We start from the raw sequence: 20,304 nt of genomic DNA, 5'->3' as shown, positions 1-20,304 counted from the left end.
CGTAACACGACGATAAACTACTGTAGCGTACAAAACGTACATTGTTTGTTTTGATTGCATTGCAGCTTGTGTTTACTTCATTATTTCTTTATTCGAGTATGTGTAGTTGTCAATACCTGTAAAGTATTTTTGTACGTATTTTTTACAATTTTACTGAATTCTTAGTTAGGCGGAAACATGTTTTTATAATTCAGTGCCTAATTTTAATTGTTTAGAATATATGCTGATGTTCTATTTTACTCCGTCCGACCAAATTGAATGCGGCCCCAGTATTGCCCATATAATTATTAGGGGTATTTAAACAAATGTATACCAGCGCTCATGTACCTCCAGAGGACCGGCGTTTGTAAAAGCTACAATAAATAATTAAAATCCTTTAAATTAAAATACCTTAGCGTTATTCCATTTTAGACATCCATTGCGGTGGAGAGCGTATTATGGGAAAGCATGGAGGCCGTTAGTTGACACTGTTGACAGTAGTAACAGAACACTAATTGCGCCATATTATCACTGACCAACGTCGAATTGTGAAATTATGTATGATCCGAATATTGCCACACAGGACATGCTCTTGGCTGAATATTTAAAGCGCACATGCTGCTAGTTAGAACTACTCGAACTTAAGGCCGTATGTGAGATTTGAACGATTTTAAGGAGGTGCATAAGATTTCAAACATAAATTTAATGACAATTGGGTGAGCAATTCCGAACCAAAAAAACTCCCGTACTTTCAAAAATCTTAGCCTATTATATATCGTTATATATGACTCGATTCTTGTACATGGCCTTGTTCGAAGGGCCGGTTTTTGCACCGGGGGCCAAATATGTTGCCTACCTAGACTGGCGGGCGTGTAAGTGTGATGTAAAAGTTACAGTTTATGAAAAATATTTACAGTGTTACAGAATCCTAAGTGAAAAACAACGAGCCTCATGACAAAACTAAATATAATCGCAATCTCAACAACCTCCTTCACGCTATTTCATAGGTTAACATCAAAATTTGGTTTAGTTTGGTTGCGGCAGCATCAAGCGGGCCAGATTGAACCACCCAACGGGCCGGATTTGACCCACGGGCCGTAGTTTGCCCATCTTTGTCACTGGCTCCGATATGCGTTGTTTTTTCTGTTTTTATTTTGCTATCGTGTATGTGTTATTTTTGCGTTAAATGAAAGTTCTAAAATATATTCACTGCATAAAAAATGCGTGCCTACTGAATGCGAAAGGTAGTGTTCTTGGGATTTCAATTTTCGACTTGGTTGGCGAGAAAACGGAGATAAATTGGAAAGGGCCGGCGTCGTTTTCGTTGATACTTTTAGAACGAAACTTCAATCCGGACTTTCAACGAAACGCACATTATTAGGGTGACAGAATAACCCGTGTGAAAAATTTCGTCCTGAATGATCCAGCCGTACAGACAGAGAATTAGGGGTATTCCGGTAGTAACTGTACCAGGTTAGGGTTAGGCCATAATTTTAATTCGATTTTCCCTATTCAAGTTATATTACGAGTTTGGGAACTGTCTGTGTTAGGAGGTGAATATACCCCATGCCAGTAAGATTCAGTCCTTTTACACAACTTAATGTAAAGTAAGCGAACAAATTTTTGAGTTTGTATACGAATTTTTCCGATTGGTAATTTTTCATGATTCAGTATCGATCTATTTGTTCAAATTAAAATAAAAACCAGACCAATATCAAAAAGAGTAATGGGATAAATCAGAGAGTTGCGTTTCAAATTTGAATCTATTATTACTTATAGTATGTTGATAGGTATTTGTCTGTATGTCTGTCTGTCTGTTAGATGCACGCGATATCCCACGAAAGCAAGATTGAATCTGCTCCAGATTTTGCATGTGCATTCATCAATTGTCGGACCAGAAGCCCATTAATTTTGGATAAATTATGTCGTATAATTAGCGAGTTATTAATTAATTAGTGATGAGACACAAGGTGTCACTATGGAGTAAGAGCGCTGTTCTGGGGATCCCCTAATTCGATCGATAAGTCTTCGGTCTCTGACCGATTATATCGTTCAAACAAAGCATTGCTTGGTTCCATGCCTGAATGAGATTAGAGGAGGTTTTGTACTTTTCATGTTAAATTTGATTATGCCAGGGGTTGGGATTGTATTGCATTAACTTTAGAGTGAATATGTTTTAAAAAGTGATGTAAGCCGTAATTCTGTTTTTTCCTCTGTCTTGTGTTTACTGCCTTATGTAAAAACGAAAAAGGTTATGGAATTTTAACGTTCAGATTCAATATTTTTATTTCTTCATCTGTATACGGTACTCACTCATAGTTGAGTAGTAGAGGTTAGTTAGTTTGTGTGCTTGTTTAGAATTGAGCCTAGAACTCGGGTGCGCAACCTTTATTACAAGATACGTTATTTAGTTGTTGCCGGAACAAATAATTGTTTTGTTGCGAAGTTCTTACGACATAGGGTACTTTGCAGAAAAGGTGAGTTAAAACGAATGCATTTCTGAAGAAAACTGCTATTTAAATTGATTGTCACACCGTCTTTAAAAAAACGCAATAAGTTAGGGAATTTTAACGTTCAGTCTCTATATATATATTTCTCGCAAATGTTCCAAGTCTAATTACTACGCAAGCGCCCCTACGACGCCATGTTTGATTTTTTCCAAAGCATTTCGTAGTATCGCAGACAGAATGGATTGTTATAAATTTCGTCTCATTGACTTTAATTTTCCTATATTATTAATTAAACATGAGGAAATCCGCAAATGTAAATACATAACACCCTTTCGATTTTGAATCAAATTCATGTTAATAGAATGCTTAGAAACAGTTTTACCAATAGTTAAATATTTTGAATGAACACATTGAATGCATTAGGTATATCAAAGTTGTTTTCTACTAACTTGGTTATTGTCGGTTTATTTCAACGATATATCAAATTTCAACCAAAATATAATTTATTTGAAAACGTGATATGACACATAAACTGAATAATCTGAAATTGGTATTGAAAGTTTTGCCCGAATTGTTTCAAAAAGGATAACATTTCAGAATCTACCTATTTTTGTATGAAATTCAAGGCAGACACATGACTTCAGATTCGTTGAAGTGCGTTGCTGTTCTCGGCTCTTTTGTTTTAAAATAACATAACTTAAAAACTGTCATATGGTGTTGGTGATGGACAATATCTCAACTAAAAGCATTTTAACACCAAAAAATTTTGCATTTGACAGAAATCTTTTGCATAACTTAGATAGAAATTTGTACTACAAACAGCCGAGACTGACATACTGTATTTCTCCAGGAAGAAAATTCTCCAGTGAGTACTTATTTATTTCATATGAACGTTTTTTATCTTTATAGTATACATTGAATTGAATTCACTATAACAGTCCGTTAGTGACCACTGACCTAAAACAAAAACTAAAATTAATTCAGTTCATTTATTTCAATATTTATTATTTATTGTGTTCTTTTTATTTATTTGTCACCAAACTTTTAAAAAGCATTGAGTCACCGCAAACGACTTTTAGGCATCTCCGTTAAATTTATTTTTGTGGTCCATCAAACAAATGTCCAACCTTTATTTTCATTTGAATGAATAAGGGAATTCGCTAAGATATTTCATTAAATCCATTTTCCACATGGAGGCCAGGATAAAAAATGTTTTTCATTCATGTTTGTTTCTATCGATAGGTATAATGCTTATTAATATTCTAAAATATTCTTAGACCTTATAGGCGCTCTTTAAATTCTTCTCAAACTAAATATTGACTTTAATATAATCACAGAAATGGAGATGGAACGACGGGAAGATGTATTCTCAGAAGTAGCCAAAAAATTCCCAATGAGAGAATTCAAGAAATTTGCCAAATCTGAAATTGGTCTTGTCCTTGATCACAATGACGTCGTATCGATTATTGCGAGCAACAACTACGAATCAGACGAAGAACAAAAAATTCAAATTCTTTATCATTGGGCAGAGAAAAATGGTTCGATATGAATGTTGCGCATAATATTCAAAAGTGCTTGTTTTAATACTCTCGTCAACTTTTGCACTGCTTGCTACAAAACGACATATTTCACACCTAATTTTTACAATATTGAAAATATCATACATTACAAAGTAACTTAGAATTGTGAACCCAATTACGAATGAGCATGTTGTTCGAAACCCTTCGGGAATTTCTCTAAATTGGGAAGCTCGATAAAATATTACTGTTTGGCAAATAACAATCTGTGAGATCATTACGAGGCCGTGTGAACATAAAAATCAAAATTCATTATTTCAGGCCATTTTTGAAACCCGTATCGAATATTATTGTTTTAATAACGTTTGCAGGAACAAGAGCAACAAATGAAAAGCTAAGACAACTTGTTACCGACTACTTCAAAATGGAGGAATCTTATGTACCTGGTGGGTACTTCGACTATAAGGCCAGAAAAAAAAACTAAAACCAGATTAATATTGTAATATTTGTCGGCTTATTTGAAATATCATTGGACAATTCTTGGTAAAGTTCACGAAAATCATATCACCACGACTCAATGCCGTGTACTAATTCGCGGTAGATCTAATTCTTATCACGGACACGCCAACCAAAATCTTTCATATATAGCAGGGAAGGCCAACACGTCTGGAGCAGTCGATCGCTTCTGATGTTAAGTGAATTTTAAAAAATCACCAGAAAATTGCTTTCAACCAATTGTGGGTTTTAAAACAGCAAGAATACAGTACTGTACATACATGCGCAACATTCAGTATACACATACAGTATTTCAGTCTGCGCAATTCCGAAAAAGCATTTTAACAAATGTAAGTTTTGCCGCTGCCAAATATATCGTGTCTTGACTGACAAACGCTCCTACAACAACTTCTGCAGTATGCAAAAGTTATTGTCTCATTCCAAGAGTAGTGTCATGAATGTTATTCGCAATGGTAGCAGTGGCATCAAGATACCCATTTTTTCTAATTCCAAGCTAGCAAAGAATCGCACTTAGAGAAAATTGTAAATTAGATACTGAAGTTTGATCAGTCATGTAACATTCATGGTTTGTTTTTATTTTTTGATGTTTAGATAATACATGAATACTTGACGAAGTTTCTTTAAAGAATTTTCAACACTTACGGCTAAAAATTAGGCACGCCTTATATCTGAATTGTATGACTTGAATAAATCTTAAATGAATGATGAAACATTTACTCCGGGTACAATTAAATATTCAAACCAACAACTTTCTCAAATCGAACATTGGCAGCAGTGGACTTTTTTGGATGCTTGTGTGCGGTCAAAAGCAGGTTGGCCACCCGTGTTATATAGCATGCGTCACCAATATTTCTATGATTTAGTTATTGGCAATTAATTACAATACAGCTTATTCTATTTTTTTTACTATTTTCCATTAGGCGAAAGACTTGAAGACGTTTTCCAGAAGATCGTAGAAAGATTTGCAAATATCGAACAGTTCAAACGTTTTGCTCGATCTAAGCGTGGTCTCTCACTAGATGGTAGCAAAGTTCGTTCAATTGACGAAGCTAATAGCTCGTCAGGAGACAAATGCACTGAAATGTTGCTGGCTTGGAAACTAAAAACTGGTGAAAAAAATTTCTTTTTCATTTTTATGTTTCATAACTTATTAAAAAAATTATAAAAAAAAGTATAAATTATTCATGGTTTCTATTATTTCAGATTTTTTTGAAGAGTCAAATTTATCGGCAAAAATAAAAAAATTGGTTGATGATTATTTTTCTGAAGAAGAATTTATGCTAGAAGGTGAGAATGACGTCATTGTTTTTTGACTCTGAATTTTTTTTTTCTGAAAATTCACTCAGTCGAAGTATAATTGCAAAATACTAATCAAATAACGAGGTTATATATCAAAATAAGAATAAGTATTCGCCTCTTATTCCATTTGCCTCTGAGTGCCATTTCTAGTTGTATCTTTTCAAGTTACTTTCTTTGTAGTGTGTTGATTTTCTGAAGTATTTACTTGAGATACGTAGTTAAGTCGGCTAAAGAGATTGGAATCATATTATATCCTTATATACTTTGACTCCTCTAGGTGCTGAAGGTTCGAGTCAAGCATCTACTAGTCAACAACGGACCCGAAATCAACAGAGTCAAGAATCCAATGATGATACTAGAAAGAAGTCTAGCACAAGAGACAATGACGAAACAGGTATTACATAATTGTTGTTAAGTTCCATCGCATACTCTGAATAATTGTCCAACTCAAACATAATTGTGAGGCGTACTAAACTTTGACAGTTCTTACTATTTTTTTTCTGTTTTCCTCTATTTGAAATCTAAAAATTTTCCAAACTTAAATAATTTGTGTTCAATTGCGATGTTCAAATAAATATATTATACATGTAATATTCAGGTCAAGACGGGCCAAGTCACGGTGATAGCGATGAAAAAGAAATAAAACAATCTCCCCAAGGCAAAAAGAATACCGCCCAAAAGAGCGAACAAAAAACAAGTATGTATTTTGGATTTCATATTATATCACACTACGGCAAGTTATTTGAAGCTATTTCCAATACATTTTGACCCCTGAATAATTCCCGAATAAGTAAAGTCATTTTTTGTTTGCATTTTGTAATAAAAAAAAATGGCAAAATTATGTATGTTATGCGATATAGGTAAAACAACAGACACCCATGTCTGAATTTTTCACCCAAACCCGACTGGTGTTTGCGGCCTCGGTTTTCAAATTGAAAGTTAATTTGTAGGAAAATTATGTAAGCTTTCAAATAATATGCTCAAACATGCGAGGAGGAAAGTAAGGACTTGCTAGAATCATATTCGTAATTTAAAAACTCAACAAACATTTATTTCAGGCTCTGGAGGTTTATTCGGCATTTTCAGAGCACGTGAGTATTGCGTTTTGAGGTTTTACTAATAAATATGAAAGTAAATGTGCGTCAAGAAGGTTATATTGTGTGATATGAAAAGTTATAACTCATATATTTCAAATAAATTAGTTGTTGGGCTTCAAGATTAAATATAATATGCAGAATTATAGTTTAACTTAAACTCGAACACCTCGCCCTTTCTCTCAATAAATTGTTACTCATCCTTAGCTAACCCGGAACTTCAATTTTATACTATTACTTTTTAAACGCGCTACAAAAAATCAGAACACCATACACCTCTGTCAAGAAATGTATTTAAATCTAATTCAACCCATAATACCACACCCCATTAAACAAATATATATTATAACCATCTTTCATTTGAAAAGTTTTTTTTAAAAAAAAAAAGGGTATGAGTTTCAACAAGAAACTGCGAGGTAATTTAGGTGTTGATCCTTTAGATTGGATATTATTATACAGCAAAAATATTTATTTTATATCGAGGATACATTTACCTATAATACTTTTAGATGCGAATTTGATGTTAAAAATTTCGAAGTTTAAAATAGGTTATGGCTACGTTAAAACATAGCGAAGAAAATTCAGAATTCCAGATCTCAATTGAAATTTAAACTAATTATTAATAGGTCAACATGTATCGAAGTTTCAAAAGACCGTCTGCAAAAGGGCTTGGAAGCAATCAATTGGACGAGTTACTGAAGCATACAAAGAACAGAATCTCAGGGAACCGACGTTTGAGGTCTATCCGAAAATAAAAAAAATAACTCGTTTTTACCATGGAGAAATGGCACCAAAAAAATCAGAGTACAGGAAGGAAGCTGGGTTTAGTGCTTTGCAAGAACATGTCACGGAGGGAGTAGGAGTTTCATTGCAAGAACTGATTGAAACTTTCAATGATAAAACAGTGCGACATATTGAACTAGTCGGTCAAGCAGGCAGCGGTAAGACCACCTTGACGAATAGAATGGTCCGCGACGTAATCAGTTCTAGTGGCTTAATTGTTAAGTGGTATTCAGCATCTGGCCTTTTCAAAAAGTGGTTCAAGAAACGATTTAAACTTGTTCATTTTGTCAATATTCGTGATCTTGTTGACTCCGATGCAATCAGTGCCCAAGAACTACTGTTTGGCAACTTAATTACTGACTTGGATGGCAATACCATTCTGTATGGATATCAATGGGTCATCGATAATCAAGAAGATGTCATTTTCTTCTTTGATGGATTGGATCAGGCACCGTGGACTCTTCCAAAATCCTATCAAAAAATAAAGCACGGCGAAAAAGCTAGCACATCAACCGTGATGTCCAACGTAATCTCTGGCCATCTCTTACCCAGAATTAAAATTGTCATGTCTTCCCGCGAGCATTGCATTGCCCCACTTACTGGGAAACTTCGACCTGATCTAATTTACGCTTTGACAGGACTAAGCCCTGATGATGCAAAGGATTTATTCGTAGCCTTGCTCGGCGATATCGGCCCACGACAGTGGAATAAGATAAGCTCAACTGCCCCATTTCTAATCCCTCTCTTTTCTGTTCCTGTTTTCTTGGTGTTCAACGCAATCGTTCAGTCATACGATCCTGACAACACACCGGATACCATGACCAGTGTCATGATGAACATTCTTCAAATTTTAATCGAATCCGAGCATATACGCGAGAAGGTAAAAATCGCAGAAATCCTTCACCAACTGAAAAAAATCGCATTCACTGGAACGAGAGAAAAACGCGTCGTATTTGAAAGTAAAGAATTGCAAGACAGTGGCATCGATACGAAAACCATCAGGGACATTGTTATTAAAGTTCCAGGCAATTCGATGTTTAGACAAAATTTACTTGACGGGCAATATCGTTTCTTCTTCAGTCATCAGACGATTCAAGAGATACTCGCTGCTCTTTACGTTTGTGAGATGAATTTACCAGAGTTTGAAGATTTCGTGCATCAATCTCTTCATCTTGATCACTGGTCGGTAGTGCGAAGGTTCAACTGTGGAAGTCTACTCAACGACACCCTAGCGAGGGATGAATTTGGTCAATTGCTCAAAAGTGAGTTTCTTTAATTTTTTTTTATCAAACCTAATTTAATAAATTTTCAAGCTCTGTCATGATTTTTGACTATTTTCGATATATATTTTGACAGCATCTATCCAAGCACCCAAATTTTGTACATGAGTATTTAAATATTTGCACAAAACGGATAGAAAATAAATTTACCTTTTTTTTTGCAGTTGACCAAAAAAACGAAAAACGGGACATTTTGAGACGTAGTATGGACGAGGAACTCAAAAAAACACAGGATTCGTTTTCTTTGATGGAAATGTTTGCATCTCTATACGAAGCAAATGATGCTGATTTAATCAAGGATCACGTCAAAGTTATCAATTTCGAAAATACATCAATCAACCCCAGTGGAATGCTAGCGATTGCATCGGTCATGCGACGTAGCGAAAAGCTAGATCTCGTGCGTTTTTCCCGTTGCAATCTAGATAGCGAGTCAATCGGAATTTTGGGAAAGAATGTCAATAATACTCAGCTGGAGGTTTGTTTCGTTATGTTTATGCTCTCTCTAATTTGTCCGTACAAATATTTTCTTTTATTAATTAAGTTTTCTGCCAACCTTCAAGCAACGCATGTGGCGCTCGTATTTCTTGATAAAAATGGAACCATTAAGCCCACTAGTCTTGATTGTAGTAGCATTTTAAAATAAATGTATTTTTCAGATTTCAAGTTTTGAATTCACCCAAACAGAAGTCGAAATATCACGCGACGGAATGAAAGAATTGAGCTCTCTTCTGCAATCGTTTGCTGCTGCATCAGTCAATATTCATTGCTACTGCAGTGATGACGCTTTGCTGTCATTTGCAGATACCTACAAACGCGGAACGGTATTACGATTTTAAATTTTATATAATCAAAACGATTTGCGTGCTCTGATAATGAAACAGAGAAATTGACGTAAACCGAGTAGTTGAGTAGACTTGCTAAACTTTTGACAATAGCAATAATAGATAGGGATCTTCTAACTTCCTTGAATTATATAAACCTCCCAAAAAACTAGTTAATTTAATGTTTTCAGGATCATACTAAGCGTATTGGAGTTTTATATAATTGTGTGTCGTTTTTATATTTTGTTGAGAATGTTATGAGACAATCGAATGATTTGAAAAATCAATGTTTTAAATTTTCCTTCAGATCAACAACTTCACTTGGAAGCCTTCAAGCATGATAAGCGCAAAAGTATTTGTTGGTATTTCTGCGTTTGTTGAATCTCATGTTGATAAGTTCGTAACAAACAATCGAATATTATTTAATGAGGATGACATCGGATTCCTCAGTAAGAGCAAAGGATCAAAAAAGATATGCAAGAAGGTAATTATGAGAGCAAGTTTATTATACTGGGCAAATAAATATTTGAATTACAGTTAAGGGTTGGTTGAGTGCAATATACACTCCGCCCTTCAACATACAATGTTTTACCTTGAATAGTATCTGATGCTGGTTTAGTTATATAAATGACGTAGTTTTCATTGGAAAAAGCCACTGAGATGGGTATTTTGATAATGACAAATTAAGGCCCATTTCAAAAAACATGTATTTTATCATAGTTTTCGAGGGCACTGAGCAAACGTCTGTTAAATCTTGATATTGAATTGTCATGGATATCTTGATAATTGATCATATTAAAATTGATGTTCAAAATGGCGAATACGTGTACTTTCTTGCTTATATACAAAGTTTATGACAAAATAGTGGAAGCTATTGTAAATCAGCTGAGATTCAAAGGTGTCAATTCAAATTTGAGCGCTTGAAGGCCGCCATCACGCGAAAGCAAGAGCGAAGGTTTCGACACCCAGTTGCGAAAGGCCATTTCATGCTTCATTATAAAAGATATTTCAATACTTCACACAGTAGATACTTTTAATGGATAGACATACTTCACCGTATATACAATAGATATCTCATTTAAATAAGTGAAATGTATTTTTGAGTATCCGTGATTGAAGTACACATTTCTGTTCGGGATGCAAGTGTGAGAACAATCCAAACAATATACATTGTTATGCAGTCGTATGCATAATTTGAATATAACTTGAACATTTCTAAGAGCCCAGCTAAACATTTCCTGATGAAACATTTAGAATATTCAAAAATATTTAGACTGAATGCTAATTCGCTATTTTGTAAATTATTCATAGATGGTGATTCATGACCTCACGGTACGGGACAAAATGTCCAATACTCTCTCCTCTCAATGTGGCGAAGTTTGTTCGATATACGACGTTAGGGAGTGCAATTTTGCCCACAGCCATTTAGAAGCAAATCACTTGAGGATTTTCAAAAAACACGCTGGGAACAGCAAAGTGAGTAGATAAGCAATATTATTTGACCATCAACATATTTTCTGCATTATTCCATATCTTCATGCCTAAAACATTGCAGTTCAAAATGAATCAAACACGTTGTGGCTTCAAGTTATTTTGTATTCCAATTTATTTATAAATGGCGTCGAGTAATCAGTTTAATGACTGCTCTTAAACGCTGAACCGCGTTTAAAGACCCGTGTTAGTATTAGACTTGTATATGAACCCTAAGACCTGTTGGATCATGTAAATTATATTAAAATACAAGAGTCGGTGACTATCTTTGTCTTATTTCGATTGTGAGAACTACTGTAATCGCAAATATAATCTAACGGCTAATCAGCTTTTTCTTGTGAAAGTCAAATGGTTCCTTCGGTAATATATTTAAAATATTAGGTAATAATCTTTTTACACCCAAATTATCTCCAAGAGGGGTTTTCCCATCTTCACTCTAAAGAAGGCTCGGTGCAAGCAGACATCGATACGTTATGAGCAACATTTTTGGGAGGAACCGTAATCTATCTAGTTCAGCATAGGTTACTCGATCGATTTTTACCTTGCAACATAGTTAGCTGTAGCGCTCATGGCAACCTTTATCGAATCTACACATTTTACAGCTTCAGCTTATGAAGTCTACGTCAGAAAGATAATCATTGCAAAAATACTTTCCAGTTACAACACTAATACAATAGGTTCTGCAGTAATAATAAATTATTTTGATTTTGACATACGAATACAAATTTACGACACAAATGATCAACTTTATTGTCTAAGTTTACTTTTTTTATGTACCTGCATTCGCAATTAATACGATTGCAAATACAATTCGATGACCTTTTACACTCTCCGTGACAACGACGTATATATAATATACATCATTTGGCACCGGGTGATGTTGAAGGTTTCACGCTGCTCACGCTCTATTTATTACTGTACAAAACTTATAAATGCAACGAATGTAACCAATTCCGTTAATCTTTGCCGCTATTAAGACTTCCAGAACTGGAATTCGACAGCTAGGGGCGAGGACGTTCCATATGGAAGAAAATAGGCTGATGTTTTATGCTAATTTTGCAATATTTATTTGGAGTGAGTGTCAATAACCGGCCTTGTAGTGCATCGATTATTCATTCCTTATTGTGTTATCAACATTTATTTTACGGCCGTAATGTTTCTATTCGCATTGTCAAAAAAAAATTAATTGCTAATGTATATATTCTGTCTGGCAGCCATCTTTTGTCTTCTCCGGATTATCGACATCTCCGAACGAGACTTTTTTTCACTTCCACTCATAATAGGGCTTTGCAAGAGTACAAGCAACACTGATACTTACTCAGTGCTTCGTTATGATTTGGCCTTTCACACTCCATTCAATTACCCTTCGAGGTGGTTGCTATGGAATTAGAACTCGAGATAATTTTAACTCGCGAAGCCCACATAGTTAGGCCCAGCAAAACTACCAAATCTACCGCATAATGATCTATTTTACAAAACAATTATTTTACGTTATTCAGTAAATTTTTGCCATAAAATTAAGGACGCGAATATTTTTATTTGTCTTTAGCAGAGGCGGACACTTTTCATAATTTTTGGGACGAACTCGGATCGCCAACCAAAAAACACTGCGCCGTCTCTTTGGTCATTCTCTTTGGTATTAGCATGTCAATATACTATCTTTCCAGTAGCTAGCCGCTTTGATTGAACAACGAACTCGCGCGTCACCAAACCGATCACTTCATTTTAATAATTGTTATGTCTTTATATTTTATCAGCAGTAGCATGATACCCACTGGCATATTCATATCACCCTGGCTACGGTAAAATATTTTAAAGTGCCTCAGTTGTTTTTTATATGACGCATACTCGCGTCTTTCGCTTCTAACAAGGCTCTGTAAAAGCGGCCACTGACATCCAACAATAGGTAAGAAGACACTATTTTTAGAAAAACAAGAATCCACCCAATTCGTTACACCCTCGGTGAGATGGTGGGCATGGGATTTGAACTCGATTTGTGAAACTTGTGATGGTTAAAACCCTGTCCAGCCTAGTATCCTGGAGCCATTTCATATGGTCTATTTTTCATTATCGTCAACCATTTAACCCCTAAAACGACCCTCATGCCTTTTTAAAAGCGTTTGCTGGAGTTCTATTCCGCGAGGTGACACTAAAGGACGCGCATATAATATTTTTCTAAATATGCGACCGTATGTTCAAAAACTTGTAGAAATCAACCTTGAATGTTATTGCGTCTGATATTTCATTTTAATTTGATTGTTTTCTTGTGTTCTTTTCCAGCGAAATAATAACACAACCATTATCATAGCTAAAATATTTACCGAGAAATTCACAATTGTATTTGCGGAATTTGCAAATTCAACACTTCACTCGACGATTTGATGACGTCACTCCCTAATTATTACTGCATAAAAGCTTCCTTTTCTTATAACAGCAGCGAATGTAATAATTGTCGACTGCAATTGGCGCATCAAATTGTAAACAACCCCATGTGTGTCGTCACAGCGACATTCACGAATGGTTTTACATTCTATTCTTATTTACAATTTTATCACTCAACCACAATGCGTGGTACAGGAAATTTTTTTTCTGAAGACATGAATGAAATGAATCACTAAAATTACCTGCTAAGCCAATACAAGATCATTATAACGGTGTTATCTGCCGCCATTCTTATCTGGGTTACAAGTTATTCATACCAGCTTTTCAGAGGTCTGAATCAACATTTTCAAATCGGTGCTATTTATACTTTCTGCAGTTTCTGGCGATGCTATGGCGTTTCATTGCTTGTGTTTACTACAGACCATTGAGAGTTGCAATTTGTAACCGTTTCCACGTTAGCATCAAATGGATCACTAAACAGACTGAACTCGTTTTCAAGAGAACGAAAGTCACCGAAGCAGAAGGAAAAATCGTTTTGGAACTCCCGTATTACAGAAAAAAAAAACATTATAATTCCATCCATAATTCCACTCCACATATCATTCCATTCCGTGTCCAATAATCTGGTCCTCGAACGTAGAAAAAATTAAATTATGATTAAAATCCGCAGCCCCCAAATTTGAATATCCGCGGGCCGGATTATTGTACTCCGCGGGCCGTGGGTTGCCGATCCCTAACATCCCTAAGTTAAGAATTGGTACTCGTGTAAGAAAAAGAAAATGAGCAAAGAGGTAGGTTACAAATATTAGGATGGCTAACGTTATGGACTCCTGTTATATATTTGAAAAATTCGGTAATCGATAGAAATATTTGACTTATTCGGGTTGATGAAATTATTTCAATTCCCCAGTCTAGCGATCTTTAATCACTCCGGTATTCCGGTGAAATGCAAAGCCGTTGTGGCACTTGATGCAACTTAATAGGACCTTTATTAAATTTAGTAAATTGCACTAATCAAAATGCATGGTGGAGTCGGCGATCATTTTACATCTTGAGCACTAAAACCGTTGTATTGTAGGTCGTTTCTGTGGTCTGGAAATCTTATTTTAATCAGTGTTTCGATGTTATTCACGAAAAATAAACTTTACGACGTAGTAAATTCGATGATCATTACCATCAAATTATACTCGGACTCTGCAAGGTGTCCGCCCTTGATTGTAAGTAAGCGCGATGGAATAGCAGTTGAAGTGGTGGGACTCAACTGTGTTGCCAACGCGGATTACACATCTCTGGTTTAAATTCAATTTCTACCATATCAAACAGGGTGAAAAATGCGCAGGCAAAACCGAATTGGGAAAATCACGTTTCTTCCTAAAATAGTGACCTTTAAGTATCGTTAGATATCATTGGCTGCTTGTATATGGCTTTGTTCCGAGAGAAAGGTTTAAATAATTGTCCTATAAAACTCTTTAGTGTTGTTTTTACAAAATTTTCGTCACAGGTATCTTAGTTACGGAAAAACAATGTAAAACTCAAACTACGCCCATCCATAGCGATTTTATGGTTACGTAGCGTAGCGATAACCTCACACTTATTTACGAAATTCTGACTGTCAGAAATTCACAAAGCATTGCATTAGTTTGCTAGGCATCATTGAACCTTCACAATGAGCATACAACCCGTCGTGTAAAAAGAAGCAATCGAAATACATCGAGAAATATATCAAAAGATAGTGGATGAACACATGAATTCGTCGCAAACGATGAATTTCATTTTCTGAAAACAAAGTCTGAAACTATAAAGAGAAAAACCAGGCCGTGATAATGCCACGTATATCACAAATGATAATGCCACGTATATCACAAATAAATTTCAACTATTGTGAGGGTGATCCCGAAGTATGTGTACTAGGCTTGCACGTAATTGACAAAAATCAATTCCGTAATTACGGCAAAATCAATTACGTAATGACCCCGTAATTGCGATAATTTTCCACGCATTTAAACCTATCATAACAACCAATTGAATCCACTTCTTTTCCGAATGGGACATTGAAGTTGGGTTTTCATATTCTTGGCAGTACTACACGCCGTCGGCAGATGTTAAAGACAAATATCAAGGAGTGAATTCAAATTAATTTTATTCTGATTTTTATCTTTTGTGTTAGCTTTGGTTTTCATTTATCACCTTCGCAAATTAACCGTCCCATTTTTATGCGATCAATTTTATTTTATCAATACCGACACTGGTATACGGATATTTATGGAAACGATAGTTTTTTAAAACCACCTTAGTGCTGAATAAAAATTACGGGTTTCTAATTTATTAACTAACGACGAGCGTATTCTCTCGTTTGATTATACTTGCGATTTCCTCGCGACGAAGACTTGTTTTTGCAGCGTCTTCTGCATTATCCGACATTACTGCCTTGTTAGCATTTTATAATAATAATTATTGATGTCGACTTATTGACGATATTCCGATTACCATGCTTCATTTTACATTTAATCATTTCGCGGACTGAATGTTTATAACATTATTTGCGATAAATTTAGATCAAATATTATTTATTTGAGTATAATTTAAATATGGAACTTATATGATATGCCTTCTCCGAAAATACAAAGTTATATCGCAAAACAATGCATTTTGTGACATTTATTTTACACTCACGACATTTATTTGCTAACTCAAGTCGGCGATCCTATCGGCCAAGATTGACACAAGTTTGGTCGAGTGCCGGTGGTATTCAAGTCGACGACAAATCAAAATAAGTGTCCGCATTTGGTAAGACATGTATTTGGTATATCATATATGGCCGAAATATTGAGAGGAATTGTGAAAAACATCATGAGCAGGGCCAAGTCCGGACTGATATATAACGATAAAACCGTTAACAGAAAACATCAAGATTTTGTAATATAAAATGGATCTCGCACAGAATAAACACACTGGCTCATATTTGATTATATATGATAGCAGTTAAATTTTTAGCGGTCCGTGAGGAATCCGTCGTTTTGCTGTTTCTCTGCCGTCTCAATCGCTTTACCGAAGCCGAGAAGACGAAGTTGCATTGGTTCATTACGCAATCTCTCTTTTGTCATCATATTGCTATTTGATGTGCGCGACATTAATTATCACGGCGAGGTATTGGTGCGAGTGATCAATCGCTCTTTTCGCTTATTTGGTTCCAATTCGTCGCGAAAGCTCTTCGTTAAATTTCATAAGATCGTTGTGTTGAAAGGTTATGGATATTTTCCTGTCTATACCCCAAGTCTGAAATAAAACAGCCAAAAACAGTATGATATTCCATGTTCATATATCAAGTGTTGATATTAACAATAAAGAATGGTTAAGCATTGCTAATCCACACTTGGTGGGGAATTCCCACTATTTAAACGCGTGACTATACAATAGAAACGGAACATATATATTATATACCATAAGTAACGGAAATCTGGAACAAGTAAATAATAAATAAAAGTAAAATGAATACAAATGTTTGATAGACCATGTTTGAAAGATTGATCTCCTGCGTTCATTAGTCATTTCACCCGAAGAAGTTGAAACCGGGCGTGTGTGCGTCCATCGGTCTTAACACAATTCTTCCCCCTATCTACGGTTAAGTTACGGGAGTTTAAACCAGGTTAAGTTACGGGAGTTAAAACCAGGTGTGTTGTCGTCAAACGGCCCTACTCAGTTCTTCCCCCTTAACTACGTTAATAATTTACATTGGCCATGCCAGAGAAGTTGATAATAGGTTAGAAAATGGCAACGCGTCATGCCTTCCTTCACCTACGTAACAAGAGAGAGAAAAACGGCTGCGAATACCGGAACTCTCTTCTACTTGTTGAGCTTTCATTTTTCGCAATCGACGAAATTGACTGCTTTGAAGAAAGCTCGTTTCAATGCAGTAATTACGACTTTACGTAATTCGTAACTTCCCTTCCGTAACTCCAAATAATTACGTAATTCCGTAAATCCGTAAATTACGTGCAAGCCTAATGTGTACCAAGATGGCGCACTACCTGAACATAGTATTTGTACCAGGTTAGGGTTAGCAGGTTGTGCGCCATTTTGGTACGAATACTACGGTAGCACCATTTTGAGAGCTGTAATGTTTCGGGAAATTCGGATTTCTAACTTGCTATACGCTAACATAGTCGAGCCCATCACATTATGAAATCAACATTTTGAATTTAATTCATTTTGTTATTCTTATCCACTATGTCATCGACACCGACAAAGCTTAATACTAAGAAAGTATATCAATTTATGCAGTAACATATCGTAACGATTGGCGCATATTTAAACGATTCTAACTAAACACAAATTCATTAAGTATTTCATTTGTACAAATGCATTATTCTGCGCAATCAAGAATTTTATAATAAAAAAGGGCCAAATTAACTATTTTATTGAAGTATGTTAATCAGTGTTGCCTTTAAGAAAATTTCATACTGCGCAAATGTTGTTTTTACTGAGCAAGGCTATTTTGAGGCTGAGCAGAATCCTAAATTGTTTGCAAACTTTGTGAAAAGTTACAATAGTAGCCTATCATATATTATCGGAATGCTAACAAACCACACGTTTACCTTCTCCTGTACTTAATGTACAATCTCAACATTTTTGTTGTTGAAATACCATTGCTTCCATCATAATCAGGGCATGAAATTTTTCTTGTCTTATCCTCTGCATGAATTCTTCCGTGGCGTCAAAGTCTATGCTCTTCAAAAATTTTTGCTTCACCATGCATGTTGCAATTTAATGTATTTTGGTATATGACTATTTATTACTTTGTGGGACAATATTGCTGAATTCAACTTAACACATGGTAGAACACTATCTATGTGAGTCTTTTTTTTTTTTGACTTCACTCTCTTCAGCGGTCGGTATTGCGGTAAAAAGTTCGAAGAACCTTCTTATGTACCCACGTTTCGCTTCTGAGTTCATGCATCTAGTGTGTCAATGTGCTTTCATGATTTAAATGGCGTTTTAGATAGTCAGCTTCCCATTTCCACCCACGATTTGCCTTTTCCTATTCACCATCTGGTGCCACTTCCGACAAACTTTTCGGAATATCACATTCTTGACGCGAAAGCAATAAATTTCGCAAATTTTAGTAGTTTGTTTTTTTAGCTTTTTCATATCGTTTCACGATTTTTTTATTTTCAGCCTCGCTTCCTTGAATATACATTTTACTCACACGCCAAAAAAAGAACACTAGTATATTGGTTTTGGTTGAAATGCTTTCTGGGGAAACATACTTATTATATAATCATTCAGTATGAGCTCATATGTCCCAATCTCGAGATTCAAGCAAATTTCCTGTAACAAGCAGTGGGCACATTTGATACATTGAAAGTTCTATCTTCATCTGTGTTAACTTCACTACAGACAATAACAAGATTTGACGTGGTCGACACTGGCCCGCGCTGGCATACAGAAATCAAGGTACTTGAGCATGACACACACATGTGTGACATCACAATGATCAATGGTCACCAAAATACGCGTGAAACATAGACGAATTTTAGACAAGCGTTAATAAAATGACATATGAAGATATGAGCCGCGCTTCAAAAACGAAATGTTGCAACTACGCGAGAATGAGTTTTTACGGCGCAAATGTTCAGGTGGTACTGCGCAATTGTGCAGCTTAGAGGGAACCTTGATGTCAATGCTGTATATTTGGACCAAATAGTCTATATTGTAAAGAATATTCAACGATCCACAATTTATTGATTTTCCTACGAGACTCAATTACCTGTATCCCTAGGCCTAGTCCAATAGTTATCCTCATGCGGTTCATTTGTAATTGCAATTAATATTTGTGATATATACTGAATAAATGTACTTATGATTTATACGAAGTGTGATTACTATTCTCTCTGCTACACGAAATGCATTCATTGCGAAGTGCTCAGGATATATAAAAATAATAATAATATAAGAACCAGTTGTACAAGAAAAACCGATCGGTTCAATGAAGGGAAATGTCAATGACAGGTATGTCCGTGCTCGAGTACTAAATTATTCTAGAATAACACTGAAAACACATTTCGAATATCTATCAAACATAATCAACTGAGCCAAAGCTATACTGCGTGGGTGTTTTAATAACTTTATTTCGCACCATATGTATGGCCCGCATGTGGCCCGCGTCATGGTTGGGATTTTCCCACAAAAAACTAAAATAGTACGATGTCAACTACTAATAAGTTTTATCGTGTCATTTATTATCAAGAGGACGGTCCGACAAACTGTAAAAAGTGAGGCAAAACAATTTTGCCCTGTTATTCCACTTTACCACGTTCATGTTTTATTCTATGGTTATATTTCAATTATAAATTAGGGATGGGACGAGTCCGGCATTACAGAGATTCGACGAATCCGAGTAATAGGTCGAGGACTCGAATCGAATCCTCCGAGTCCGTGACGTCACAATGGAAAAACAGAAAAACACGTTTTTGACCATGCTACAGCAACGTGCGCTCTCAAACATACGTCGTAGCTCATATTTTTTGACTAATGATTCCGCAGGTAGCTGTTGAATCATTTAGAAATATTTTTTTTTCTTTCTATCTGGCGGCCATAATACAAACGAAAACGTGGGTCATCGTTGTGGACTGCATTTCCAGCCCACTACCTACCGTTAATTCTAGGCGGCTACTTCAAAATTCTTACATGTC

General features: G+C 35.6%; 1 protein-coding gene across 1 annotated transcript in view; it reads left to right on the top strand.

Moving 5' to 3' along the window:
- The first annotated feature begins 3,214 nt into the window (after positions 1-3,214).
- The window catches only part of LOC120326636 (uncharacterized), a 43,309-nt gene continuing 26,219 nt past the window's right edge, over positions 3,215-20,304 (top strand). Inside the window, exons 1-13 of the mRNA XM_078111853.1 lie at positions 3,215-3,294; positions 3,767-3,967; positions 4,318-4,392; positions 5,383-5,571; positions 5,666-5,749; positions 6,039-6,155; positions 6,360-6,458; positions 6,820-6,852; positions 7,482-8,900; positions 9,083-9,393; positions 9,575-9,739; positions 10,047-10,223; positions 11,051-11,215. Of these exons, the coding sequence (XP_077967979.1) occupies positions 3,769-3,967; positions 4,318-4,392; positions 5,383-5,571; positions 5,666-5,749; positions 6,039-6,155; positions 6,360-6,458; positions 6,820-6,852; positions 7,482-8,900; positions 9,083-9,393; positions 9,575-9,739; positions 10,047-10,223; positions 11,051-11,215 (3,033 nt within the window). The 5' untranslated portion in view covers positions 3,215-3,294; positions 3,767-3,768. The remainder of the gene's footprint in view (positions 3,295-3,766; positions 3,968-4,317; positions 4,393-5,382; positions 5,572-5,665; positions 5,750-6,038; positions 6,156-6,359; positions 6,459-6,819; positions 6,853-7,481; positions 8,901-9,082; positions 9,394-9,574; positions 9,740-10,046; positions 10,224-11,050; positions 11,216-20,304) is intronic.

The sequence above is a fragment of the Styela clava genome, chromosome 4 (genome assembly GCF_964204865.1).
Source record: "Styela clava chromosome 4, kaStyClav1.hap1.2, whole genome shotgun sequence".
NCBI classification, from domain to species: domain Eukaryota; kingdom Metazoa; phylum Chordata; class Ascidiacea; order Stolidobranchia; family Styelidae; genus Styela; species Styela clava.
The sequence above is the reverse complement of the archived record's forward strand: the minus strand, read 5'-3'. Positions and strand labels throughout refer to the sequence as shown.